Source organism: Macaca mulatta, chromosome 3 (genome assembly GCF_049350105.2).
Source record: "Macaca mulatta isolate MMU2019108-1 chromosome 3, T2T-MMU8v2.0, whole genome shotgun sequence".
Lineage (NCBI taxonomy): Eukaryota > Metazoa > Chordata > Mammalia > Primates > Cercopithecidae > Macaca > Macaca mulatta.
This window is the reverse complement of record NC_133408.1, coordinates 124,714,922-124,727,242: the sequence shown is the minus strand read 5'-3', so window position 1 is coordinate 124,727,242 and position 12,321 is coordinate 124,714,922. Positions and strand designations below refer to the sequence as shown.

The window sequence follows — 12,321 nt, the reverse complement described above, 5'->3', positions numbered from 1 at the left end:
TTAACTTAAATTTGTTTTACTAAGATCATCAACAGATTGTCAGTTTCCCAAGCGCCTAACACTGAGGCGCTTAGATGGGAACCCGCGTTAAGGTTTTATTTAGCATCCTTCCTCATCAGTATTTTAGCGTCTTATCAGCCACTGCAATTTTCCCTGACATAAAATATATATGTTGATAGTACAAATGCACGCAAATATTTGTGGCTGAATCTCGGCAACCCGCTGGAAAGGATTAAACGTGCGGTTGCCGTGACTAAACGCATTCATTCACCCTACAAGATTTAGGAAAATGTAACGTTGCAGGGGAAGCAAGATCTCTGTGTAAACCTCGTAATCGCCACCAAAAGTCCGTAGCTGTGAGCCTCCGAAGCCCGCCAAACACAGTGGAAGCATCCACAGCTGTTTTAAATTGGTTTTGGTTTCTGGAAATAGCGCACTTGGTGCGGCAGCATCTCTGGCTTCCAGCCGGTGTTAACCCTGACCTGAACGCCCTGTGTAGTTCCCAGCATTTCACGATTCCGCTTCCCTGCTCCGTAAAACCGAAGAAAACCGAGATTTCCGCCACCGAGAAATGGACTTAGCAAGAGGGGGAAATTCGGTGTTTTAAATGTCAAATTTTTGTGTTCTCTATCACGATCAAGAAAAGGAGAAAAGATGTGTTTGTGTAGCGGGGACGCAGATTGACACCCATTTCCTTTGGCTCGCATCCCGGCCGCAGAGCCCAATCGCGGGGAAACGGCCCCCCCAGAAAAACAGGCAACGACCCCCAGCTCTTTGCTGCAGGGATCGGGAGAGGACTACCCTGGGGCTGGGCGGGGAGGGGGATGTTGGGAACGGGAATTGGAGATGGAATTTCTGCGCCCGCAGAGCAGGGAGGGGCCCGCGGGGGCGCCGAGAGGAAAAAAGGCCAGGGGTCAAGCCTGGGAAGAGAGAAGCTGGGCCGGGAAAGTGGGGTACAGGGCGTACTGAAGGAGGGGTACGGTGGGGTCCGGGACAGAAAGAGAGGCTGGTGCCCAAAGGGCGCGCCCAGGCGCCCGGAACCCGAGCGGGGGATGGGGAGGCGGCGGCCTGTTGGCCCCGGGTCCTCCACGTCGCGCGCAGGCCACTAACCTGTCAGCAAGAATGTGCCAGTGGTCGCGGGGCTCATCCTGCGTGTCCCCCGACCCTGTCCCGTCCAAGCACAGGGGTCTCCCAGCTCCCACCACCGGGGCAATTGCATTCTTGGCCTGGCTAGGCCGTCCGTCCTCGATTCTCCCCTCCCCTCCCTTTCTTCTTCCCTCCCAGCTTGGCCAGTTCAGCATCAGCATCCCGCACCCCCTCGGTAATCCCGTACTCCCTCTAGCGGCGGGCCACTGTAGTGTTGCCACCGCCCCCACCCCCATCCCCCATCCCCCGCACCCCCCTCCACCCCCTAGCCCGCGGAGCACGCTGGGATTTGGCGCCCCCCTCCTCGGTGCAACCTATATAAGGCTCGCAGTCTGCGCTCTTGGTACACGCGCTTCAACTTCGGTTGGTGTGTGTCGAAGAAACCTGACTGCGCCCTGAGGAGAACAGCGGAGAAGGTCCACCAAGCCTGGCGAAAGGTCCACTGAGCGGGCTGTCGTCCGGAGCCACTCCGGGCTGCGGAGCACCCAGTGGAGACCGCGCCTGGCTCAGGTGTGGGACCCCATCCTTCCTGCCTTCGCAGAGGAGTCCTCGCGTGGTGAGTATGCGGTGAGGACGTTTTTTTTTAAAGATCACGTTCATTCCCCGTGCTTATCGGGAGCTGCGGGAGATAGAGTAGCACCCCAGAATGTCTCCACGCAAACCTTGTCACGCCTTCACTGGCTGTACCCCAAAACAAATGGGGAAAACAAGCCTTCAAGGCTTGGGTTTCCAGGACCAAGTCCAGATATGGGCTATAGAGAGAGATGAGCTGCGGACAGTGATGAGCTGCAGACGGTCAGGAGCTACAGATCGATTTGCAATTTGCTCTTCAAATGCGCTACCAAGTGCCATGCTTTACAAACTGATAAGCGCTTCAAATGCGCTACAAAACTGGCGCTTCAGATGCGCTACAAGCACGCTTCACGCGGGCGACAAACTGATGGGCGCTACAACTGGCGCTTCATTGCGCTATGAACTGATGGGCGCTTTATGTGCCACAAACTGATGGATGGGCGCTTCAGTGGCGCTACAATCCCGAACGAGGAGCAGCGATATAGGAGCTGCAGACAGAAAACTGAATTGCGCTTTACACGCGCTGCAAAATCTGAGCTGCAGAAGAGTAGCACTACAAAAACGCTACAAAAACGATGCGATTAGCCAGCCCGAAGACAGCGCTTCATTGCGCTCCGAGGCACATGAACTGCAGAGGTACATGAGCTGCGGAACAATTCACACCTAAAATGCACTACAAAGTGGTAAGAGCTACAGAGGTACAGGAGCTGCAGACTGTGTTTGCGCTACAAATAAAGCAGCCGTAGTGGGACATGAGCTGAGGAGTACAATTCCTCTGTTTTCTTGGAGCAGGACCCCACCCTTTCACCTTTTGGAATGGCTCCCACTCTATTTTTCTGCAGGACGGTTCTCTGCATGATGGTGCTGGTAGACAAAATGGAGCCCTGGGCAAAAATTAGTGTTTAACATTCTGCCCATACCATTCCCGCTATAGCAGTGGAGTGGAGGGGCGCTGATTTGAGTGGAAACGGGAATCTTTTGGTGAGGGCAGAGCAGGCTGCCTGCCTGGTTGTGCTTGATTGAAGTGGCGGTGTAGTTGTGGTGGCGCGAATCAGCGTCCAGCAACAGTTTGTGGAAACTGTGGGTTTGCTGAGTATGGCGGGGGGATTGGATCTGTGGATTGCTCTTGCTGCATGAAATGAATCTGGCTTTGGTGGTTGGTGGGAGGAGTTTGGGAGGGGGGATTCTGGGGGGGGCGTGCAGATCCTCTGCAGCCCTGTAGCAGCCAGTCTCAGGCCTGCCCCGCCCATCCTAGCGTGCCTTCTCTGCGGTACTTAGCGCCTCCTCCCACAGCGCCTCCTCAGAGCGCGCCTCCCCTGCAGCGCGCCTTCCCAGAGCGCGCCTTCTAGATGCGGCGTCCTCAGGCCCCTCCTCCCAGCTCCTTAGCGTCTGCCTGCCGAGGCTCCACCTCTCCCTGGCCACCTCATTCTGAGGTGAGCTGCTCAGGCCCCGCCTCTTCCAGGCCCGCCTTTTCTGAGGTGAGCAGCCCAGGCCCCGCCTCCCCAGCCCACCTCCTCTGAGGTGAACTGCCCAGGCCCCGCCTCTCCCGGGCCCGCCTCCTCTGAGGTGAACTGCCCAGGCCCCGCCTCTCCCCGCCCACCTCCTCTGAGGTGAACTGCCCAGGCCCCGCCTCTCCTGGGCCCGCCTCCTCTGAGGTGAACTGCCCAGGCCCCGCCTCTCCGGGGCACGCCTCCTTTGAGATAAACTGCCCAGGCCCCGCCTCCCCTGGGCCCGCCTCCTCTGAGGTGAGCTCACCCAGATCCCGCCTCCCCCAGGCCCGCCTTCTCTGAGGTGGCCTGCTCAGGCCCCCCCCTCTCCAAGGCTTGGCCCCTCCCTAAGCCTGCCTCTGCCGGACTGGCCTATAGCTCCGCCTCCCTCAGAGCCAGCTAGCGCACATGCGCAGTGTGAGCCCTCAGCCCCTCCCTTCAGGCCCCTGTCCTCTGCGCTTGCGCACCTTCCCAGCCTGAGCCTGGCTGTACAGCCCCGCCCCCCTGCGGTTTCTCTGCTGTGTCGGTTTTGCTCTTTGGCTACTAGTGTCTACTAGAATAATAAAACAATTAATAATTATAACTGGAATTTATGAGCACTTTTAATATGTGCTTTGCATATATTCAATGACACAATCCCACAATTTAAACTCCTGATAATGGCTTACGAAGGGACCTTGTAAACTGGCATGGCTGGTGCCTCTAACGGCAGTTTAGCCAAATGTATTTACTGCAGATGAAAACCAAAACTTAACAACTTCTTTTTAAAAACTTTAAAAATATTTTCACATTTAAGGTTTTTTTAGAGACACTAGTGGACCTTTTGGAATCCGATGTTTTGGTGGATACAAAATTGGTGCTGTTGGTTTGGCCTCTGAGTGAGGATAAGGCTTTTTTATTTGTGTGCCTATGAAGCTGGGTTTTTTTTCTTGCATCTCTAGGTGATTAACCCTAGCCTATTTGCCTATGTATAATAAACTGTGCCTGCACATGGTAGGCATTCATTAAATATGTGTTAAATGATCAGAGTAAATTGGTTTATTCAGTGTCTTGCTTGATGTCTGTAGGTCTCTTCTGATTTGCTCCTTTCCTATGGTGGTCTGCTGTCCTGGGTTGCCTTGTTTGCGTTGTCTCTCACATTTAACAGAATTTTTAAAAGTGTATGTGTTTTTAAACTCCAATAATATAAGCTGTAATTATAATACAAAACAACTAAATTAATTTTAATTATTCCAAATAATTAGCTTTTTTCATAAAAAGCTAGTTATTCCAAATATTAGCTTTTTTCATGAAAAGCTACTTATTCCAAATAATTAGCTTTTTTCATAAAAAGCTAGTTATTCCAAATAATTAGCTTTTTTCATAAAAAGCTAATTTAAATTTGGGGCAAGTGGATTGTTAATGGTACATATTGGTATTAAAGTTTGTGTAATGTTACATAAAGTGGTTACATTACAAAATATAGATTGTTTCAGCTTGCATAAACATCTGTATAAAACAAATTTATAACTGATTCCCAGTAAGATGTACCATATAAGAATTGTGTTTCTAGCTGAATGAAGAAATTTTAAAACCTGGTTCCATATATTACAAATCATGAGCCAGGACTTTGATAGGGGAGGAGCTGGGGGCTTTGGCTCCCAAAAATCTCGTGTCACGTACCCCCGTCCCACAACAAGTACACAATCTATGGAAAATTTGTGCGTATCATAATTACAGCTTTAAGTAATTCCCCCTCCTCTTTGGATATTGTATATTGGCATATTAAAGAGGTTCAAAACAACTGTAATAACATGCATATTAAGAGAATTTGCATTTCATAAATAGTACAAGATAGTAGTAAAAAATTGGACATTTGAAAATATGAAGCAACTAAGAGTTGCTTAATGAGGTGTCATTTCCTAATGGGATGTTTATTTATGGTTTTTGGCTACTATTGCTCTTTGGTGTGTTTGTGGAATAGAAATTTTTCCAAGCTATTATGAAGAGTCAATAATTAACCAAATGTATTTAATTCCTAAAAAGACTAAAACTGAAATTATTATCATGTAAAGATGGCATCTGTCCTAGGCAGCTTGGCTTTATGCAGTTTGTCCTTTTAATTTTCAGGAATGAGACCTCTTGAACCCTCCCCTCCAATGCAGCCCCTACTAAGGGGGAGTTTAAGGAGCCATACATAGTTCTATAATTCAAATCAAGTAAACTTGCTCCTTGTCCCAGGTTAACTTGTGCTGCCTCAGTCGCTGTGTAAATATTTTTATATGCACTGTTAACCTGCCTGCCCATTACCCTATTACTTTTAATGGATAAACTACTGTTCCCTGGGCAGTTGTCTCTTTTAATGTCCCACCCTAAACTTGCCAACCCTCATGTGAAGGCCTCAGGCTTGTTATTGGCAAAGGTCAGAAGTCTTAAGTGAGTGACCTTGCAGGCTAAAGTAGGCCTTGAATTTGCTTGACCAGCACTACATTAAAAAATAAAAAAGAACGAAATGTCTGGTTGGGGGGGGTAGGGGGGAGGGCATGCACCTCCAAGTTCCATTGTTGCAGCCCCTCCCATCTTAATTCTGGTCTCTTTTCACTTTTAAAGTACCTTCCTTATATATCAAAAGTATTTGAATTTTTAACACTTATTGATCTTTTATTTCCCTAAACCATGTAGTTTAGGGATTTCCTAATTTGCTGATTTCCTAATGTATTATTATTTCTGTCACATCATTGTTTTTTGCAGATAATGAAACTATCAGACCTGGGCTTCAATAAAGCCCCCCTTAGTGGCCGTGATTAACAAGTGGTCAGGCTGCACCAGGCCATGCTGTGAATGCTCTTTAGGAAGTCTTTTCTCAAGGTTTTGAAGATATTAATGTCTAGATGACAAAAGTGGTACCTTAGTCGCCTTACTTATGCTTATTAGTTGTTTCTTAATGGTACATGAAAACTCCTAATTTAATAAGTAAAAATTGCATTATGTTGTGATGTTATATTGTCAGGGTCACCAATAGAATTGTCTTTAAGGAGTTGGAAATGATACTGGATGTCACAGGTTATGATGTGTTTATTGTATTTTCTAATTTTTTCTAAACTTGAATATTTTATCTTGAATGTCAATTACTTGTTTTTGTAGACTAAGTTACTAAAGTAATTAAGTAGTGGGTTAAAACTATTAAAATGTCACACTACTCCCTGTCTCTTAAAGACCCTGCTTGCTGTATAGCCACTCCTTGGAGAGGCTACACCAACTGCAAAGGACACAGGGAAAGTATCTGTGGGTGGTGACATTGGGGCGTGGGAGGTACCTAAAGGGTTAGGAGTTGGGGAAGAAGGAGCATTTCTTTACAGCCAGGGGCTGGGCATCATATTTAATTACCACTTTCTTTCTTTTTTTTTTTTTTTTTTTTTCTTGTACTCTATTGGTTGAAAATAGTAACTTCTCTAATTACCAACTGTGTATCTTTCTGGGCTTATTCTATGTAATTTATTGGGTGTCCGTTTTTGCAGGTAAATCACATAGTGAGTATCCAGAGAGGACCAAGTTATGTTTTTAAACTTTTGTTTATTTAAAAGTTTTATAAGCTTTTCAAACTTTCTTTAAAAGTTTTATAAACTTTTCAAACTTTCTTAAAAGTTTTATAAGCTTTTCAAACTTTCTTTAAAAGTTTTATAAACTTTTCAAACTTTCTTTAAAAGTTTTATAAACTTTTCAAACTTTCTTAAAAGTTTTATAAGCTTTTCAAACTTTCTTTAAAAGCTTTATAAACTTTTTAAACTTTCTTTAAAAGTTTTAAACTTTTTAAATTAAAGTTTTTTAAACTTTTTTAAACTTTTACATATTATGTTTTAAACTTTTTATGTATTTAAATTTTCCGAATATGGGACTTGAGATTATTAATAAAATTTAAAATAATTAAATCATTCTAAATGTATTTAACTGTATTTTCAGGAAGTACACAGGCAGACACTGTGTCAGGATTTTTTATGTGTGTGATTTATTGTCATTGCACTCATAATTAGAATGCTTAAACACACACCCTACCCCCACCTCCCCACACACATCCACTCACCCGCAGGAATGCAGCCCTGTCCCACCTTAACATTACAAACCTGCATTTGGGGCTATGCTGACAAATCTTGGTTAAAAACTATGGATTGCAAACTGGTGACCTGCAAGACAAATAAGGCCTTGGATTTGACCAACACAGTGTTTTTAAAAAAGTAAACATCTTTAGGTGGGAAATGCATGCCCATGTTGCTATAGTTGCAGCCCCTCCCTCTTTTAATCCCACTCTCTTCACACAGATAATCACCTTTCTATTTTCTAATTAATAACTTTGTTAATATCAGCTAACCATTATTGAATACTCACTACATAATTTACCTGCACTATTTAATTAAGTCCTCACAATTAGTTTGAGGTATACTATTATTGGGCTTCTTTGAATGCCCCATTTTATAGCTTTTCCTAGGAGGCATCAATTAGTATTTCTTGAATGACTGCATAAATGACAAGGGAAACTGACATACACATATTGCTGCTTAGTGCCATTTCTGTCCCACAGAGAATTTTCTTTGGGGATTTAAATTATGGTCAGAAAAGTAATTTAGGCAGTCCTGTAGTTTTTGTGGTGGTGGTTGTTTGATTTGATAACCAGTGACCTTCTCTGTGGCAGTGAAACAGGGTTGTGACAGTTGGCCACAGTACCCTCCTCCCGCCCACAGGGCTGATGAATACATGCATTGTGATTTTAATACTCCCCTCTTTTTTAATTAGCTTCTATTAGTTGTAGTATTAACTATTTTTGGCCTAGCTTCTTTAGTAACAAAAGTTATTATTTTGGCTTTAATTTGCATAATTGATTTGGTATCTATGTTTGCCTTGAAGTTTCTTCCTCTGTTTCAATACAAAACTACTTGTTTAGAGGGTTTCAACATTCTTTTATAGTTTATAAAGGTAAGCATGCTGTTGATGATGTATTGTTGAATCATAATGAACAGGTGGCCTTTGAGGAAGACAAGGTCATTTGAACATCAAAAAGTAGTTTCCTTTTTGTTATCTATGGTGCTGATTGATACTTTTCTCTTGAAAGTTTGTTTTCTTTGTTCGCTAATTATTAAAGTAAGTGCATGGAGCAAGGGATAATTTAAATACTAAATCCTTTGTGTCTGCATTTTGCTGCTTTGAATCTATAAGTTGGATTTATACATTTATCTTTATTTACAGAAATAAGCGGATTTTGAAAACAAAAAAAAGAAGGAGTGGAAGAGGGGGCCAGGATCCAGGCCTCCATCCCCACAGAAGTGAAGCTACAGCTGGGAGGTCTCCTCCCACCCCAACCGTCACCCTGGGTCCCGACTGCCCACCTCCTCCCCCTCCCCCTCCCCCCAACAACAACAACAACAACAACTCCAAGCACACCGGCCATAAGAGCGCGTGTGTCCCCAACATGACCGAACGAAGAAGGGATGAGCTCTCTGAAGAGATCAACAACCTAAGAGAGAAGGTCATTAAGCAGTCCGAGGAGAACAGCAACCTGCAGAACCAGGTGCAGAAGCTCACAGAGGAGAACACCACCCTTCGAGAGCAAGTGGAACCCACCCCTGAGGATGATGATGATGACATCGAGCTCCGCGGTGCTGCAGCAGCTGCTGCCCCACCCCCTCCAATAGAGGAAGAGTGCCCAGAAGACCTTCCAGAGAAGTTCGATGGCAACCCAGACATGCTGGCTCCTTTCATGGCCCAGTGCCAGATCTTCATGGAAAAGAGCACCAGAGATTTCTCAGTTGATCGTGTCCGTGTCTGTTTCGTGACAAGCATGATGACCGGCCGTGCTGCCCGCTGGGCCTCAGCAAAGCTGGAGCGCTCCCACTACCTGATGCACAACTACCCAGCTTTCATGATGGAAATGAAGCATGTCTTTGAAGACCCTCAGAGGCGAGAGGCTGCCAAACGCAAGATCAGACGCCTGCGCCAAGGCATGGGGTCTGTCATCGACTATTCCAATGCTTTCCAGATGATTGCCCAGGACCTGGATTGGAACGAGCCTGCGCTGATTGACCAGTACCACGAGGGCCTCAGCGACCACATTCAGGAGGAGCTCTCCCACCTCGAGGTCGCCAAGTCGCTGTCTGCTCTGATTGGGCAGTGCATTCACATTGAGAGAAGGCTGGCCAGGGCTGCTGCAGCTCGCAAGCCACGCTCACCACCCCGGGCGCTGGTGTTGCCTCACGTTGCAAGCCACCACCAGGTAGATCCAACCGAGCCGGTGGGAGGTGCCCGCATGCGCCTGACCCAGGAGGAAAAAGAAAGACGCAGAAAGCTGAACCTGTGCCTCTACTGTGGAACAGGAGGTCACTACGCTGACAACTGTCCTGCCAAGGCCTCGAAGTCTTCGCCGGCGGGAAACTCCCCGGCCCCGCTGTAGAGGGACCTTCAGCGACCGGGCCAGAAATAATAAGGTCCCCACAAGATGACGCCTCATCTCCACACTTGCAAGTGATGCTCCAGATTCATCTTCCGGGCAGACACACCCTGTTCGTCCGAGCCATGATCGATTCTGGTGCTTCTGGCAACTTCATTGATCACGAATACGTTGCTCAAAATGGAATTCCTCTAAGAATCAAGGACTGGCCAATACTTGTGGAAGCAATTGATGGGCGCCCCATAGCATCGGGCCCAGTTGTCCACGAAACTCACGACCTGATAGTTGACCTGGGAGATCACCGTGAAGTGCTGTCATTTGATGTGACTCAGTCTCCATTCTTCCCTGTCGTCCTAGGGGTTCGCTGGCTGAGCACACATGATCCCAACATCACATGGAGCACTCGATCTATTGTCTTTGATTCTGAATACTGCCGCTACCACTGCCGGATGTATTCTCCAATACCACCATCGCTCCCACCACCAGCACAACAACCGCCACTCTATTATCCAGTAGATGGATACAGAGTTTACCAACCAGTGAGATATTACTATGTCCAGAATGTGTACACTCCAGTAGATGAGCACGTCTACCCAGATCACCGCCTGGTTGACCCTCACATAGAAATGATACCTGGAGCACACAGTATTCCCAGCGGACATGTGTACTCACTGTCTGAACCTGAAATGGCAGCTCTTCGAGATTTTGTGGCAAGAAATGTGAAAGATGGGCTGATTACTCCAACGATCGCACCTAATGGAGCCCAAGTTCTCCAGGTGAAGAGGGGGTGGAAACTGCAAGTTTCTTACGATTGCCGAGCTCCAAACAATTTTACTATCCAGAATCAGTATCCTCGCCTATCTATTCCAAATTTAGAAGACCAAGCGCACCTGGCAACGTACACTGAATTCGTACCTCAAATACCTGGATACCAAACGTACCCCACGTATGCCGCATACCCGACCTACCCAGTAGGATTCGCCTGGTACCCAGTGGGAAGAGACGGACAAGGAAGATCACTATATGTACCTGTTATGATCACTTGGAATCCACACTGGTACCGCCAGCCTCCGGTACCACAGTACCCGCCGCCACAGCCGCCGCCTCCACCACCGCCGCCGCCGCCGCCTCCATCTTACAGTACCCTGTAAATACTTGTCGTGTCCTTCAGGATCTCTGCCCTCAAAATTTATTCCTGTTCAGCTTCTCAATCAGTGACTGTGTGCTAAGTTTTAGGCTACTGTATCTTCAGGCCACCTGAGGCACATCCTCTCTGAAACGGCTGTAGAAGGTCAGGGCCACCCTGGACTGGCACACATCCTAAAGCACCAAAAGACCTTCAACATTTTCTGAGAGCAACAGAGTATTTGCCAATAAATTAGCTCTCATTTTTCCACCTTGACTGCCAATCTAACTAAAATAATTAGTAAGTTTACTTTCCAGCCAGTCCTGGAAGTCTGGGTTTTACCTGCCAAAACCTCTGTCACCATCTAAATTATAGGCTGCCAAATTTGTTCTTTAACATTTACAGAGAAGCTGATACAAATGCAGGAAATGCTGATTTCTTTATGGAGGGGGAGACAAAGAGGAGGAGGAGGACATGACTTTTCTTGCAGTTTCGGTACCCTCTTTAAATCACTGGAGGACCGAGGCCTTATTAAGGAAGCCAAAATTATCGGTGCAGTATGGAAAGGCTTCCGTGATCCTCTCGCTGCACCCTTAGAAACTTCACCGTCTTCAAACTCCATTTCTGTGGTTCTGTTAATTCTCAAGGAGCAGCAACTTGACTGGTTCTCCCAGGAGCAGGCAAAACCCTTGTAACATGAAACATCTCAGGCTTGAAAAGAAAGTGCTCTCTCAGATGGACTCTTGCATGTTAAGAGTGTGCCTTCACATCGTGGTGCAAATCACATGTACCCAGGACTCCGGCTTTGACATAACACCTTACCATCATCATGCCATAATGGCGTCCACGAAGCATTAAACCTGGTAACCAGAGATTACTGGTGGCTCCAGGGGTGTTAGATGTTCATGAAATGTGACCACATCTCAATTACCTTCGAGGGCTAAAGAATAGCAGATCAAAAGGACTCCAAAATCCCATACCCAACTCTTAAAAGATTTGTCCTGGTACTTCAGAAAGAATTTTCATGAGTGTTGTTAATTGGCTGGAAAAGCACCAGCTGACGTTTTAGAAGCCTCTATCCATGTGTCTGTCTCCATACGCATCTGGGCATTCCATCTTCAGTCCCCTCATTAGACTGTAGCGTGTTAGGATGTGTGGAGAGAAGAGAAATGATTTAGCACCCAGATTCACACTCCTATGCCTGGAAGGGACATCTTTGAAGAAGAGGAATTAGGGCTGTGGACACTGTCTTGAGGATGTGGACTTCCTTAGTGAACTCCACATTACTTGACGATAACCACTTCAGAAGGATCAGAATCCATGTAATGAAAAGGGTCCCTCTAGAGGATGGAGCTGATGTGAAGCTGCCAATGGATGAAAAGCCTCAGAAAGCAACTCAAAGAACTCAAAGCAACGAACAACACAAGAGTTGTCTTCAGCCCAGTGACACCTCTGGTGTCCCCTGGATGCTTTATGCTAACCTGGGACTGCCTGACTTCCTTTAGCCTGGTCCCTTGCTACTACCTTGAACTGTTTTATCTAACCTCTCTTTTTCTGTTTAATTCTTTACTACT

General features: G+C 46.4%; 2 protein-coding genes across 26 annotated transcripts in view; one reads left to right on the top strand and one right to left on the bottom strand.

Moving 5' to 3' along the window:
- Positions 1-1,254, bottom strand: part of SGCE (sarcoglycan epsilon) — a 71,484-nt gene extending 70,230 nt beyond the window's left edge. For all 24 annotated transcript variants that reach the window (XM_028846053.2, XM_028846054.2, XM_077997056.1 and 21 more), the window contains exon 1: positions 1,111-1,254. Coding sequence is in view for 19 of the 24 variants with exons in the window: in XM_077997046.1 (XP_077853172.1) it covers positions 1,111-1,219 (109 nt within the window). In the remaining 5 variants the exon portion in view is untranslated. The remainder of the gene's footprint in view (positions 1-1,110) is intronic.
- Positions 1,255-8,423: 7,169 nt separating this feature from the next.
- On the top strand, positions 8,424-11,203 carry PEG10 (paternally expressed 10). Of its 2 annotated transcripts, none has more exon segments than NM_001172421.1 (1): positions 8,424-11,203. In NM_001172421.1, a coding segment is annotated over 1 exon segment (1,080 nt). In that variant the 5' UTR covers positions 8,424-8,544; the 3' UTR covers positions 9,625-11,203.
- The last annotated feature ends 1,118 nt before the right edge of the window (positions 11,204-12,321 follow it).